Raw genomic sequence first — 16,636 nt, 5'->3', positions numbered from 1 at the left:
AAAATCTGTGCCTACTGAAGTCTTGCAGTCAACCCGGTATACAAAAAGTCAGCCCTCCATATATGTGGTTTCTCATCCCATGAATACTGTATTTTTCACTTATATGTGGATAAAAAATCCACATATAAGCAGATTCATGCAGGTAAAACCTGTATTGTTCAAGGGTCAACTGTATATAATGAAATGCAAAAATGAAGCCCATGAAGAAAGTAAAGCCTAACTGATACAAACAGCTACACACACATACAAATGTGCACATACTGAGTCTTCACGGTGTTCAAGTTCCGACGGAGTTCAAGTTTTTTTATTTCAAGAAATACAAAAGCTTACACACGTATCAAGCTTGTATTTTCTTAGTTTTTTATTAATGACCGAAAATAGTAATCCTCAATAAAAATTATATAAAATACTTTAACAAAGTTAACAGATAGGGAAGGTTTAAGGTTATGCAACTGAATCATTCTCCTGTTCAGTTCTCTGTGGATATAACATCCTCTGGGATTATGTTGCTAATTGATAGAACGAATCCAAGATAATATTAACCTGAATATCTCATAAACTCTATTGCTTCCCAATGCTATAATTAACATACCTTCAGTTGAGTAACTTCACATTTAATTGAAGGTGATTCTTTGAAGCCTTTACCAAACACTCTCACCATCATACAATTATATTTTTGAACATCACAGAATCCAGCATTCTCAAGCTCTGTGATTTCAGGAGCTTTGCCTTTGGAAAAAGTATAACAAATAGGACATACTTTCTTTAATTTCAGAAAAAAAACTAATTGCTTTCAAGGCCCAAACTAAAAGCATATGTAAAATATTAGTAATATTTCAAAGTATACCCCAAATATTATTTACTACATTAAACCATTAAATTTTAAAAGTAATCTGGTATTTTAAGAAGTATCTATCATCAAACCAATACAAATATCATTACAGATGCCTAAATGCATAGGTTTCATTAATGTTTTAACATTTGATATCAACTAAGGACAAGTATTAAGAAATTACTACTACAATACATTTTGGTTTTGACATTTGGTTTGTGCCATATAGATGGGTTATAAGAAAAATACTTCTGTAATAAAATAGTGTAGTTTGTAATGCAATGTATTATCATTTCAAAATTTCATTATCTATATCAGCAAGATCTGGTTGTCAATTTGGATATATGCAGTGTATAAAAGGAATTAAGTTCTTTGCCTAAATAATGGCAAAATCTAAGTAAATATATTAATAACTTTACTAGCAATAGGGTACAAAATCATGTCATGTGTACTCAGAATCCTAAATATCTTTATGAAAAATTTTAAAAAACATGTTAGTTCAGTTCATACTTTCATGCATTCAGCAAATGTTTATTTAGCAGTTTCTATGTATCTGGTGTTATTCTAGGTACTGAATATGAAGTAATGAACAAAGTCCTTGCCTTCATGTAACTTACACTCTAGCATGGGAGGATAAAAAATACACAAATGAAAAAATAAATATTATGTATTACGTAAGTGTTTTCAGGAATGTGGAGGAAAAGTATATTAACTATATTAAAGGAAATAATGACTATGTGATTGTGTGAGAAAAACTATTTTGAATAATCATGGGAGGATTTTCTGATAATATGACATTTGAAGACAGAAGTGAAGAAAGTCAGTCATAAAGATAAATGGTGTAAGATTGCTCCATTGAGAAGGAATGGTAAGTGCAAAGGTCCTGAGGTAGGAACAAGCCTGGGTCCTTTGTGGAACAGCAAAGTAGCCAGTGTGTCTGAAGCGCAGTGAGCTGGGGGCAGGGAAGATGGTCGGTGAATTAAGTGAGAGAGGAGCCTTAGATTACCTCCCAGCCATGGGAGGGATTGTGGAATTTTACTCTGGAAGAGATGGAGGCCATTCAAGGGTTTTAAGTAGAGGAACATGATCTGACTTACATTGCAGTGGGGTCACTTTAGCTGCTGCACAGAAAATAAGCTTTGAGGGAATCTATGATAATCCAGGTGAGAGAGAACGGTGGCTTGGACTAAGGTTGTAGCAGAGAAAGAGATGAAATGCTTTGAAGCTGGAGCTGGATTTGCTGCTAATGGATTAAATTTGAGGCATGAGAGGAAAGGACAGTCAAAATTGACTAGAAGTTTTTAAATGAGCAATTAGAGGAATGAAATTTTCATTGACTAAAATGGAAAATGCTGTATATGGAAAAGGGCAGGATGGTAATGGTGGGAGAGAAACCAGGAGTTACTGGTTTACAGGTTAAAGGAACCAAACCAACTTTTTAGAATTTCTTTCTCTAACATATTGAGACAAAATAGTTTGTATCACATAGATGGGTTAGAGGGAAAGAGTTGTAAGCAAATTAGTGTAATTAGCAAAATAATATAAACATAGTGTTTTAAAAATGTTAAATTTGAGTTCTAAGTAAATAATTATTCTCTACAGGTAGAGAAACCAGTTGTGTGCAAAGGCCCTGAGGTCAAGGTACACCTGGCATTTTCGAGGAACAGCACAGAGACCAAAGAGCCTGGAGTGGATAGACGGGGTGACAGCAGCGGGGGATGAGTTTAGAGAGATACTGTGCACCACATCACACTGTGCCTTATAGGTTGTTATACATACTTCAGCTTTTACTCCTAAGAATGTGACATGAGATGCAGTTAGAAAATTATTAATGTGTTAATTAATATAACTTGGGGTTTTCCTCTATATAATCTGAATGAGTCCTCTTAAGATACTGAAGGTAAAAAAAGAACAAAGACATTTTCATAATCAAATACCATATGCAATATTAAAGTTTGAGGGTGGTCACTTACCATATACATCACTGCAATCGTAGGAACTAAAGCCTGGGAAACATGCACAGCCCCATTCCATACACTGCCCGTTGCCACTGCACAGACTGGGGCATTTTAATACTAACAGAATGTCTTCAATTGACTTGCCGTATTCTTCTGTGTTATGTTTCCCCTCTTCCAAAATTCTTTTTTCACACTCATTTTCTAAAAGGGCCACACCTGCTTCTGCCCAGCTAAGATCATCTTTTAACAGAACATCCTTCACACACATATCTATAACACTGTCTAGTCTCTTGCCAAGAAAAGCAAGACAGAGCCTTCCTATGCTGGAGTTGGCTAGAGTCTGCTGACAGAGTGCCAAGGTGCTACGTTCAGTGAGGCCGGAGGGTGTTGGCCACGAAGGGACAAACTCTTGGTTGACATCTTCAGCATGGTCCTCGGGGAAAAAATAAGTAACCTCTTCTAAGTCAGTTTGGCTGAGACTTTGGAAAGCAAACAAAGAAACAAAGTCATTAAAGTTTTGCCGTTTCCCTCTGTTTTGCTGATTCCACCTCATTTCTCGGCTGTGGCTACCTTGATCCTGCATATGTTTCTCACTGTCCAAGTATTTAGGTGCATCTTGTTTTTTATTCCCAGCATGTTTTTGTAAATTGAAGTCTGGTTTGGTTAGGTTTACATGCTTCTTCTGTTCTTGTGAAAGTAAATTCAAATTATTTTCTTCGCCAGATGTGTGTTTGTTTATCCCTCTGATGAGAGTATCTGAATTAACATATTCAGAGGTGACATCTAGTTCTGGTATCAAAGAAGAGAATCTGACATGTCCGAGGTCTTTGCAACCTGAAGCACTTTCTGATTGAAAAACACTATCCAGATGATTCGAAGGTGGATACCATAAAGCAGTGTCTGATGAGCAGCCACAATAGGATAGTTTTCCAGGCGATGTCAGAGAAATTGGCAGTGTGTCAAACATGCTCTTTCCCGGTAGAATCCTCCCCAATGGGAAACAGAAAAGAATAGTAATTTGTGCATGAACATTTTTCTTAGTCATGTGTTGCAAAAAAGCAGAGTGTTGAGTCACCATCCATTTTAAGTCTAATATTAATACAATTACAAGTGAAAAATCGTTTCTTACCTCCATTCATTAATAAAAGCCACACAATTATTAAAATTTTGATCAATTTTGATCCCATTTTTATCATGGAAATCATTTTCTGGATTTTCATCAAAGGTACCACAAAGTCCCAGAGTGTTTCTGTAATCTGAACTAGGGGCTCTGATTGTTAAACTCATGCCCCATTCACTAAGATCAGCACGAATGAATGCTCCAGAAGAAAACCAAATCTGAAATACAGAAATAACCAATACAGGAATAAAAGATATTGAAGTAATATTCAATTTAGATAAAGAAAAAACTATAATTTAAAAAATAGGAAATATTCCTTCAACATAAAAAGAGAATAAAATACTGATTTTTTTAAACTACAAATTTCCTTTTAATGTTCTATCCAAAAAAAATGGGGCTTTATATTTTGCTGACTTGAAATTTGATTACCATACTGATTTTTTATTGAGGTATGTTGTTTGAAATCTCTTTATTTAAATAATTTAAAATAAACTGAATAGCCCGGTACTGTTATAAAAATAGACACATAGAACAATGGACTAGAATAGAGAACTGAGAAATAAAGTCACATATTTACAGACAACTGATCTTTGACAAAGTCAACAAGAACATACATGGGGCAAAAGACATCCTTTTCATTAAATGGTGCTGGGAAAATTGAATAGCCATATGCAGAGGAATGAAACTGGACTCCTATCTCTTACTTACCATATACAAAAATCAACTCAAGATGGATTAAAGACTTAAATGTAAGACCTGAAACTATAAAAATACTAGAAGAAAACCTAGGGAAAACTCTTCTGGACATTGATCTAGGCGAAGAATTCATGACTAAGACCTCAAAAGCATAGGTAACAAAAACACAAATAGACAAATGAGACTTAATTAAACTAAAAAGCATCTGCCCAGCAAACTAAATCAAGAGTGAACAGAGAACTTGCAGAATGGGAGAAAATATTTGCAAACTATGCATTTGAAGGAAACTGATATCCAGAATTTATAAGGAATTCAAACAACTCAACAACAACAAAAAAAAACCCACAAATAATCCCATTAAAAAGTGAGCACAGACATTTTTCACAAGAGGACATACCAATGGCCAGCAGGCATATCAAAAATTGCTCAAAATCACTAATCATCAGAAAATTGAAAATCAAAACCACAATGAGATATCTTGCCCCAGTCAGAATGGCTATTACTAAAAAGACAAAAAATATCAGATGTTGGTGAGGATGTGGAGAAAAGGGAATACTACACACTGTTGGTGGGAATGTAAATTAGTACAACCTCTATGGAAAACAGTATGGAGATTTCTCAAATAACTAAAAGTAGAATAGAGGTGATGCACCATCTGTCTCCATCACAGGAATATCACCTCTCTCAGATCAGCCACTTGGATGTACTATATATGTGGAGAAGCTATCTTTTCTAAAAATCACTGAAGATACACCACTGTGTTTGTTCTTCTAGTTCTTTTTCCCCTTTTATTTTTTTAAAATTTAAAAATAGCTTTTTTTATTTTTACAAAAATGGTATGTGTTCATTACAGAAAATTATTATTTTTTTTTTTTTTTAAAAAGAGGTTGTCTTTATTTTTAACAGGTAAAAACTGAAGTTCCGTCATTTAACATAGGATAAAAAGCAAGGCCAGTTACACTGATAACCAAAGGACAGCATGTTTTCTGCGAAAGCACTGCATCTGGTTTGTCTCTGTGCTTGGTCCTGGTCATCCGGCATATTGTCCCCCCTGGAATTTTCTTTTCAATGAGATGATTGTCTTCAGGGCAAAAAAAGTTTATCAGACTCTAATTCTAGCAGTACATATTTTATTCATTATTATACATGTGCCCCTACCCTGTCTTGTTGCAGCCATCTTACTGCATTCCTATTGACGTATTTTTTACAACCCCCTCCCCAAGTTTTATTTACAGTTAAGAATTTGTACATGGCACAAATCAACTCAGCTGCTCTCAGTGCATAGAAATCAAATAATCCTCACGGTGCTGAAACACTTTTCTCCAGCTTTTGAGAAATAATTATGTTAATTTAAACATACACAGAGAATGTTTCTTAGACAAACATAATAATACTCGAGGCTTATCTGGCAAAAACGAATGCTTTGTTACTTTTTAGCACAATAAAATAGACCGAGAAGAACCAAAGAATACTTAAAACAAAAAATGGGAAACCACATACACTAATCACACAAAAGATTGAGTGACAAGTTGAAATTCTTCAAAATAGAGTTTCAGTGAGGCTTCTCATTTCTAACAGTCTAGGAAAAAAATCCTAAAAAACCCAAAAGGGGGGTGAGCGTGTATGTGCTTTACTGTAAAAACCATATAACATAAAATTTACCATCTTACTGAAAGGCGTATTTTGTATATGTGGCTCTTTGTTTACTTAAGAGTTTTCTCCCTTAACGTTTATAAGTAACATTTTGAAAAAGTATTATTTATTACAAGAGGAATGATTTCTCAATGTATTATATGAGATGATCAAGAACTGTTTTTCATAGTCAATTGTCAAAAAGGTGGAAGGCAGAAATATATTTTGCAATTAAATATGTGGAACTATATTTCCTTAAGTGGAAATCATGGATTTCCTCTAAATACCCCAATTTTTAAAAATGATCACTGTAAAAACTCATGGAACTACTTAATCATTTTTCTACTTCTCTTTCAAATCTTTCCTCATATTTTCACTAAGTTTCTGCCTAGTGTAGAAAATTATTTTAAAAGCAAATATATCTTACATTCAAATCAACTAGAAGTAGCTGATATTAAGATCTTGGTGCAAATGCTTTGAAAACCTCTTTTGTATTTCATGCATATCTCTGCCTGTCACTAAATACACATCTACTTCATCATTTCCATGACTACAAAGTGTTCTCTTATGTGACATCATTATATTTAAAGTTTTGGTTAAACCCTTTTATTGATCACCAGTTGTAACTTTCCTTCTTTTAAGGAGAGATATAATAAACATGATTGGGGCTATACACATCTTTAATAATTTATTACAATAAATTTCCAGAAGTTAAATTTCTTGCTAATATAACATACATAGGTGCAGGTTATATATAACATACATGACCTCTGGAAAGACTGTAACTACTTCTATCTACACTCTTGCTAATATTGTATGAGAGATGTTTGATCTGTATTGACTTACTTATTTGATTACCAATGAAGTTAAAGTTTTTGTATTTTTGTTGGTTATTTGTACTTTTGGACATATTTATCAGTTTGATTTCTTTTGTGAAATGCCTTTTTATATTATTTGCTTATTTTAATTGATGTGCTGATTATGCATTAGTGATATATGAGTGATTTCTATATTGACTGCATGTTTTAGATTTAGCAAATATTTTCCCAATTTTTGATAGATATAGTTATCTCATAGATAGTAAATACTATTACAAAATATTAATGGATATATAATTTTAGGTCTGTTTTATATTTTTTTCAACTTGTCTACAAGCCCATTCCTGAGGTAGTACCATACTGTATTCATTTCAAAAGTTGGTTAGCTATTCCTGAATATTTATTCTTAATTATGTCTGTCATCATCTTTGTCTAATACACCATTTATTAGACACTGTCAAAAATATTTTTAATAAATAATCCACAAAGTTGTCATTGAGAAATTTTGAATAAGGCAGTTTAGATTGGACAGTTGAAACTATGTTGTGTCTATTTGTATGTGGTAGGAAAACAAAATTGTATTCATTGTAAGATCATAGTTTAATCTAAATGATATTTTCTTCAACAAACTTTGAAAAATGATAGCTCCCAATTTAATAGAGATGAATAGAAGTTTATCCAAAATGAGAAAAAGGAAAAATACTTTCAATGTTAAAGAATTATACATACTGTGACTTTTCTTCCTAAGTAAGATTCACTTATCTTGATATTGCTGGTTACATGTTGGCTCTTTACAAATAAATATGGTTGTGATTCGTGAAGCCGACCACTGCACATATCAAAAGTAACTACGTCACCTTCTTCTTGGGCAACAAACCCGCAGTTACATGACATAGGATGTTGAAGGCTTCCACAGTCCCACTGACGTACATGGACTTCAAAATCACGTGACATACTCTTATAAAGCACAAACGTTCCAGTCTTGAAATTATCATATTCCCTATCGATCACAAAAGCCAATTGCATTAAGAATTAGTGTAAAATATCACACTAGTATGTTTTAAATCAAAAATACGTATTGAAGTTATTTATAGGCATTCTCTCTATATGTATATCTGCATATATAGATATAGATATTAGAATGAGAAATCTAGATTTCCAATACCTTTATGTATCGTGAACATTCATTTGTATGCATTAAATGAAACAAAGTAGTGATAAACACCTCAACTCTCCCACTACTTCTTTCTCCCCTTTCACCCCTCTAGTCAGTCAAGTGGCTCTCCTTGAGCAGGGCAGGCTTGCTGAGTGGTCTTCTCCCCATATGTGTATGCACATGGCTATCTCCCTCACCTTCTTCAAGTACTTGTCCAAACGTCATCCTCACTTAAAGGCTTTCCATAACCATGCTATTTTAATATAAATTGCAACCGCTACTTTCAGCCCTCTCTTTCCACCTCTGATTTAGTTTTCTTCACAATGTGTATCTTCTTCAGACACAACATATATGTTACTTATTATGTGTGTTTATATCTCTTTCCACCTATTCAAAAGTCACCTATTTTGTTCACTGCCATATCCCCAGTACTTAGAACTTGGCTTGTCACCTAGTTGTTGCACAATTAATCTTTGAATTGTTGTATTAATTCATTACTATGCTTTCTTGAGGTTTTTCTACCAAAACTTCCAAGCCTTTAGCTATGACCATAAAGGATTCTTGCATGTGGGATCAGTTCCTCCAAATTTTGAATATCTGCTCAAACAGATGGAGCATAACTTTTTTTGAATAGGTTCTATATCTATTCATTTATATTGAATGATTTTACTGACACTAATCACATTACAATTTTTTATTTAAAAAAATCAACTACTTTGAACCATGAGGAAAATTTTGAGTAAAAAATGAGGTATTCTCATCATTTTCCTTAAAGACGTCTTAGAATCATTAATCCCCCAAAACAGTATAACTGAGTTTAAATCTTTCTAGGCAGATACTAATAAGATAGCTTAGATTACTTTTTGGTCATTTTTCCCATTATACTTTAAATTCCAGAGGCAAACATCCAGATATTCATGATGGTTATAATAGTTTTTCCCCTGAGTATTCTTGTCAAATATTAGGAGTCATTCACTTTAAAATTAATTCTAATGTGTTAGTTTAATCATTTTGCTTAAACCTTAAAGTTTTTTTTTATTATCTTATAGAAATGCAACTCAGTAAATATCTCTAGAGCAAATAATTTAATCATTATTAAAAATAAATAAATGGTCCAGCAAAAATGATTGTCTGCCTTTGTAATAATCTTCATTTTTACAAGTTCAGCCTTACAACTAGTCCATATTTTTTTACTAGGGACTAGATTTTGAGTCAAAAAAATTCTACAGAAACAAACTAGTATCTTGAACCAAGCCATTAATGACTATACATGCCTTACTTTCTAATTTTTCAGTGACTAGGACAAAGAAATTATAAAACAATACACTATTTAAAATAAAGCAACAAAACCAAGAAAAACCAAAAACTACTAAAAGAAAAAACTTTCAGGAAATTACCTGCCATCAAATGTAATTATATGTGGGTCAGTAAATGAATAGCAGTAAGCAGTTGGGACATCCTTTACTCTGATCTTAAAAGCAAAGATATTTTTGGTAAATATGACCATTAATTGTTATTTAGTGATAGATAATAAATTGGTTAGCAATCTCAATAATTTTTAAATTATTGTTATCATAGTTATTGAAAATTGAATCTTTTAAAAGCTAAAATAATTTATCAAATAATTTTTAAATGAAAAGTTTACAGGATATAGTGATAAAATATACACATTTTTTAAAGCTTAAATTATAAAGATGTTTTTTGTAACTCGTCAACCTGGATGCTGTCTGGAATGTAGCTGTTCCACAGGAAATCCTCATTGACTATAGGTTGCACTACAATGTTTGTAACTCTGTCTCCATCTCGAGAAAAATCTGCTACAGCTGTGTAGTGCACCAAAGCGTGGCTGCAGGTTCCATTCACACAGGATGATGTCTGATGAAGGTCCACATGACAGGAAGACAGTGCCAAATTTAAGCCTTGGTGTACTTTACCTGTTTTTATTAAAAAAAAAAAAAAAAGAAAGAAAAGGTTGAAAATTTTCCTAAAGGAATACACTAATCAAAGTATTAATGACTTGATTAATGTAGAACACTGAATTGAAAAATTATTCTTAAATTATTTTCTTTCTTAAAATATATGGTTGTGGCAGGGCATGGTGGCTTATGCCTGTAATCCCAGCACTTTGGGAAGACGAGGTGGGAGGATCGCTTGAGGCCAGGAGTTCGAGACCAGCATGGGCAATATAGAGAGACTTCATGTCTACAAAAAGTAAAAAAGTTAGCCAGGCACAGTGGCATATGTCTACAGTCCCAGCTACTCGGGAGGTTGAGGTAGGAGGATCACTTGAGTACAGGAATATGAAGTTGCAGTGAACTATGATCATAACACTGCACTCTAGCCTGGGCAACAGAGGAAGACTCTGTCTCAAAAAAAAAAATATATATGTATATATATATGTACATATACATACATATTTATATGGTTGCAATTTTTGACTGAATTAGACCAGATTATATTTTTTTATTTTATTTTATTTTTTTTTTTGAGACAGAGTCTCGCTCTTTTGCCCAGGCTAGAGTGCCATGGCGTTAGCCTAGCTCACAGCAACCTCAAACTCCTGGGCTCAAGCGATTCTCCTGCCTCAGCCTCCTGAGTAGCTGGGACTACAGGCATGCGCCACCATACCCGGCTAATTTTTCTATATATATTTTAGCTGTCCATATAATTCCTTTATATTTTTAGTAGAGACGGAGTCTCGTTCTTGCTCAGGCTGGTCTCGAACTCCTGAGCTCAAACAATCCGCCCGCCTCGGCCTCCCAGAGTGCTAGGATTACAGGCGTGAGCCACTGCGCCCGGCCAGAACTATTAAATCTATCTGGTTTTTACAAATAATTAACTTCAATATATACATATATACATACATATTACTATTTTCAGTAAAGTTATAAATCCATATACATCTGGATAACATTCAAAAGCAACGAATAAAATTTATCCTTGTTTTTGTTATATATGTGTGTGTAAATATCTAATTCTAGCACTAAGAAACATAATTTCCTTTCTTTCTGCCTAAGAATTGTGCCTTGGGCCCAGATAATTCTGTAATATTTCTTATGGCATGTATTCATGTTCTATCCATTGCTGAATAATAGCAATGGCTTTAAAAAATAGAAAAATAAAAACAGATGAAGATGATCTCACACCAGTAATAAACTATTTCCTTTCACCACCCAAATGTCCCAATACATTCAGAAACTTGAGATGGTCCTCACCTATAGAATAAAGACTAAGAAAAATAATTTGGAAATGGAATGGTAACAGAGGAGGAGAAAGGAAGTCTAGGAATTTGTATAACTAAACAAAAAGAACAGGTTCCCTCAACACTAGCCACAAAGGAAGTATGCCGTCATATCCAATTAGTGATTTCAAAGTCCTTCCCAGAATCAAGGAGAAAGAAAGATGTCATTAAAAATTTTCTATGTTCTTTTCTCTTACACACATTTTTTAGGTATAAAATTCTATCGGTCAGATGTAGTTATACTGCACTAGATTTAAAATTATTGAAAAAAGTTTTTTATGCATTTTTTCTAGAAACATATACTTTTCCTATACAAATCAAAAGTAACATCCAAACTCTTAACCAGCTTCCTAAGGTGAGTATGGAATATTTCTGGCTTAGATGTTTGGCTTAGTTATAGCCCATGACATCATTTTCCTGAGTCTATGGTATGAGGTACAAAAGTTGTTCTCTTTAAGTCTGTGAATAAGAAACATAGTATGTGTAAAAATACACTAAGAGACACCAACTTGTTCCCCACGAAAGTAGAGACTTAATGGAAATATACTTAAAGAAGACAAGATGAGGAATATACACTATGAAATCCCAATTTTCCTCCAGAAAAAAACAAATAATTTTTAATTGACAGAGAATAAGAACATGCAAACTTCTAAAATGTAGGCATATATTTAGACTATTTTTGTATTATTGTATCAATGCTTGCCTTGTTGAAAGATCTGAAAACATGCAAACACATTTTAAACTATACTTGTAACTGAAGGAAATTTTTACCTAACACCATTTTGAAAAGTATCAATGACATCATCCTCTTCCTATTTTCCCTATAACCTATAGTATATGAATATTTGCATAATAAGATTTTCAGAGGTAGCTTGAAATACAATTGTGTGAAATAGACTGAGAGAGTGTCACTTCATATTTCACATTTCTTGGCTTTAATTCAAAATATAATGTTGCTCATAGTGCTCCTGAATCTGAGTAGCTGAGTATTATCTAAACCTATTTACTGTCGAGTATCTTCTGATGACTTCTCTTAATTCCTCTTTCTAGCTCCTTACCCAACTCTTTTCTTGGGTGCATGATTCCTATGAGCCTCTGTCTCTCCTTGCTTTTTTTCCTCTTGTTTCTCTGATTTAATTAGGTATAATAAAAACGTGAAGATGTAGATATACTGTGCTTGTTATGTTTACTAAACAAAATGTCATGTTTTATAGTGAAAAGATATATGGTATATGCACAGAATTGTAAACTCTCTTAAAGGTTATATTTTCATTTCTGTATCTCTTATTTGCTTTGATCTCTATATCAGGGGCTTAGGGGTAAAAAAGAACTCAATCAACCCAATCTCAATCTCAGTCTCTTAAAGAGCAGTTTGTCCCTTAATCTCTGAAAGCAAAGCAAAGGAAAAAACAAGTGGGAGATTGAGAAAAATAGGAGGAGAAAGAGGGGTAAGAGAAAGATAATAATGAAGAGGAGATTGTTCACTATTATTATTTTTTATTTATGCTTTCAGCCCAGGAAGAATAAATGTGAATTGCTTTGGCAATCATGAATTTGGCCCAGTATTATTAATACGATTGATCTATAATTTGATGTAAACATGCAGCATAATTTATTATATGAGTACACTCCAGTGACTTTTTCTAGAGGGGGAAAAAAAGCATTAATTATTGTTTGAAATCTAACAATAAAATGAAATGAATTTAGTATATTACCTTGATCAATAGTTTTCAGCTTTAATGAAATTTTGCATTCTTGATCAAGCTCACTAAATTCAGAACAAACAATAGGAACTGTGCTCTCTATCCTTAACTGGTATTCTTTCCCATCTTCTGATATAGTGCTCAATTCAGGTTGTAGCTGGTATAAAAAAATACGTAGAGAAGTTATGTTAAAATAGAATTTATTTCTAAGGTATAATTTTGAATAAGCATTTTCTCAACAGCTCATCTTTTTCTAAATGAGCTAGTAATAACTTAAGCACTGGAATTTTTTATATTTTATTTTACCTTATTTTATTTTATCTATTTTTTTAATTTTATTATAGAGATGGGTTCTCGCTCTGTTGCCCAAGCTGGAATGCAGTGGCCTGATTATAGTTCACTGAAGCCTCAAACTCCTCGGCTCAAGGGATCCTCCCACCTCAGCCTCCCGAGTAGCTAGGACTACAGGCACGCACCACAATGCACAGCTATAAGCACTGGAATTTTTTTTAACTAAATGAGACTAATTAAAAACAAACCCATAAAAATATAAGCAGCACACAAAGAGGAGTACATGGAGCTGCTGCACTGCTGAGTTTAGAATTAATCTGGTTCCCCAACACATGCTGCCTTAGTGATTCTGGTTCTGCAGTAGGCACTGGAGAATGGAGAAGAAAGAATGATTCCTATTTTCTTCTAAGAGTCAGGTTATTCTTAGGGATTAATATTCACCATTCCAATTAGAAATGTAAGTATTTTTAATACATTAATCAAATTATTGTTGTTATATGAAATCTCAGCTTCTGAGCACTGCTGCAACCTGGGACTGGCCCTATTGCAAGGCCAATCCTTTTTTGAGGCAGAGATATTTTTACGCAGCTTCAAGACTTGGTTACCTCTCAAAACAGATGTTTCTAAGCACTAAATATTCTACCTTTTAGCCTACTCAGAAACAGTACCTGGGGGCTAAACATTGGCCCTTGACGTTGTCTGCTGAGTGCTCACCAATGCAAAGTTAAACATTCCTGTGTTCCCATGCCTTGACCTCTGCTTCTCCTGACACTGCGGTCGTGCTATTCTTACCACATGGTCCACTCTTCTTACTTCCATCCTTGTTCACTATGGTATATACATGGACTTTATTAAGGAACAGGGTTTATCCTGGTCCTGTGTCCTATTCTCACAATCTATCAATGATCCCATCTTGTCCTTGAACTAGGAATGAGTCCAGGTCAAACTCCAGTCCTATGGGTGAGACTTCTCCAGTGCACAGTGCTGGCCTGCCTGTACCTATTGATATTTCCCCCTCCCCTTCTACCACTTCTGAGTTTCCTGTCACCTTTGCTCATCTTCTGGAATAGCTCATCGATTTTTGCATCCAGGTGCTACCAGAAACAACCTTATTAAATATTGCCTTGTTTAGTTAGCTCAGTCTTTGCAGTCCGTAAAACTCAGAGCTCTGGTATGTGTATACCACGGAGTACTACTTAGCTATAAAAAGGAACGACTTAATGTCTTTGCAGCAATTTGGATGGAATTGGAGACCATTATCCTAAGTGAAATATCTCAAGAATGGAAAAACAAACACCACATGTACTCTCTAATAATTTGGGACTAATTGATGGGCACAGAAAGAAGTAAAAATCATTGAAAATCAAGAAGGGAAAAGAGGGGAAGGCGGGGGGAAAAGCCTAGCTAACGAGTACAAGGAACAATATTCAGGTGATGGGTACAACTATAGCCCTGACTTAAAGCATTGTAAAAGCTATCCATGTAACAAAAACATTTGTTCCCCCTTAATATTTTTTATTTGTTCCTCCTTAATATTTTGAAATTAAAAAATAATTTTAAAAAATCCCTCAGAGTTCTAGATCACTTCTACTCCAGTCAGAGGCTCTACTACTTTGCCTGGTACCTGCCTTTCAAAATGCAGGCTAACTAAATATTGACATGTTAACTGTTAGTAACATGATAGAATAAATTATGGAAATAGAGCTTTTGCTTTATTTTAAAAAAGAAATGCAAGTATATCCCAGCCTCAGTTCATTAACAGGGATCCTCAAACTTTGTAATGCATTAGAATTATTGGGATTATTCTTCAAAAATAGAAACCCCTGGGTCTCAACATTCTGAGTTAGTCTGTGATGAGGCCTGTGATGAGAAACACAATTTCAGAAGAATTATCTTTCTGAACCAACCCCACTGTCACTTACCTTAATGCCTGCAAAAAATTCTTGGCTTTCGATGGCTAAACTTTGTATATGCCGTTTCTCCAAGAAAAAGACGGAAGCACTACAGAATATCTATGAATACAGTTATCAAATAATTATTCAGCAATAAAATTTTGGAGAAAATATGTGTAAATTATTATCTTTAAATTCTTAATTTTAAATTTGAATAATGCATGAGATAATAAAAGAACTAAATAACTTAAAGTTTGCTTGAAATTTGAGAAAAATTCCATCATTATAAAATATAAGTTATTCAAACCTCAACATAAAGTGTAGCAGACTTTGTATTCAAGATGGATCTAAAGGAGGATAAAATTATCATCATTAAAAAAATTAAACTATTTTTTTATAGGATAAAATATATCACTTTAAAACCTGAAAGAAACATGTATTTATAAAAATTCATCAATAATAATCAGCAAATTGCTAAAATGAGGCATGCATAGATAGCCACTAAGATTACTAACTCATCCAGGTATCATTAGAATTAGCACAAGTGCCAAGGAAAAGATAAGAAAAACATTAGTATTTTATATCCTGGGGACAAAATCTACTTTTAGGATATAATAAAAAAATTATGTTTGAAAATCAATACATTCATGAAAACAAAAGAAAATCCAAATGTTTTTGAACATACCCTATCTCCAAGTCTGAGATTTATGCCATCAAGTTCTAAAAGAGAGAATGGCTGAACTGTGGTCTCTTGTTTCAGCTCCTCTTTGGTTTCTTGAGAAGAAAGCCTAGACCAAGCTATGAGAAATCCCACTGAGTTGTTTGTAGGGGATACATCGAAAGCACACCTACAGAACAGTCTGGACTCAATCAATTCCACCTTAACCTCTGGCCTTCCTGGAGGTGGAGGTGGCAAGGAGGCAGAAAGCTGACCTGGTGGGAAAAAATGCACAATTTGTTACTGGGACTCTTAAAGAATGGAGACTGGCTTATGGAAAAAGCATTCAAAGACTATACAACACCAGCATTTATCCTAAGAAAAATTAAAATAAATTTAGAAAAATGATTATTTCAAGCAAAAAAAAAGTTGCACATTCACACTGAGACACATAATCACATAATTGATAGCCAAGCAACTTATCAGCTCATCAAGCTTATATCAAGGCATGTTGAATATCTGCCTTTGAAAAGTCCAGCTCTTGAAAATAAAAGTAATTTACATTTTTAAGCAATTATCTTTTCTAAAAGATGGAACAAATAAAATTAAGATTTAGTACATTATAATTTCTTGTTATTA

At 33.7% G+C, this 16,636-nt stretch overlaps 1 protein-coding gene across 2 annotated transcripts in view; it reads right to left on the bottom strand.

The window, feature by feature from the left end:
• VWDE (von Willebrand factor D and EGF domains) overlaps nt 1-16,636 on the bottom strand; it is a 67,926-nt gene that overhangs the window by 27,828 nt on the left and 23,462 nt on the right. Inside the window, exons 5-13 of one of the 2 annotated variants that reach the window (XM_069462075.1) lie at nt 16,025-16,272; nt 15,370-15,459; nt 13,169-13,313; nt 9,929-10,146; nt 9,610-9,683; nt 7,786-8,056; nt 3,920-4,128; nt 2,806-3,776; nt 593-729 (exon numbers count right to left, since the gene is read on the bottom strand). In XM_069462075.1, the coding sequence (XP_069318176.1) occupies nt 593-729; nt 2,806-3,776; nt 3,920-4,128; nt 7,786-8,056; nt 9,610-9,683; nt 9,929-10,146; nt 13,169-13,313; nt 15,370-15,459; nt 16,025-16,272 (2,363 nt within the window). The remainder of the gene's footprint in view (nt 1-592; nt 730-2,805; nt 3,777-3,919; nt 4,129-7,785; nt 8,057-9,609; nt 9,684-9,928; nt 10,147-13,168; nt 13,314-15,369; nt 15,460-16,024; nt 16,273-16,636) is intronic. The other variant, XM_069462076.1, reaches the window with a different exon arrangement.

Source organism: Eulemur rufifrons, chromosome 29 (assembly GCF_041146395.1).
Source record: "Eulemur rufifrons isolate Redbay chromosome 29, OSU_ERuf_1, whole genome shotgun sequence".
NCBI classification, from domain to species: domain Eukaryota; kingdom Metazoa; phylum Chordata; class Mammalia; order Primates; family Lemuridae; genus Eulemur; species Eulemur rufifrons.
This window is presented reverse-complemented; position numbering and strand designations above follow the sequence as displayed.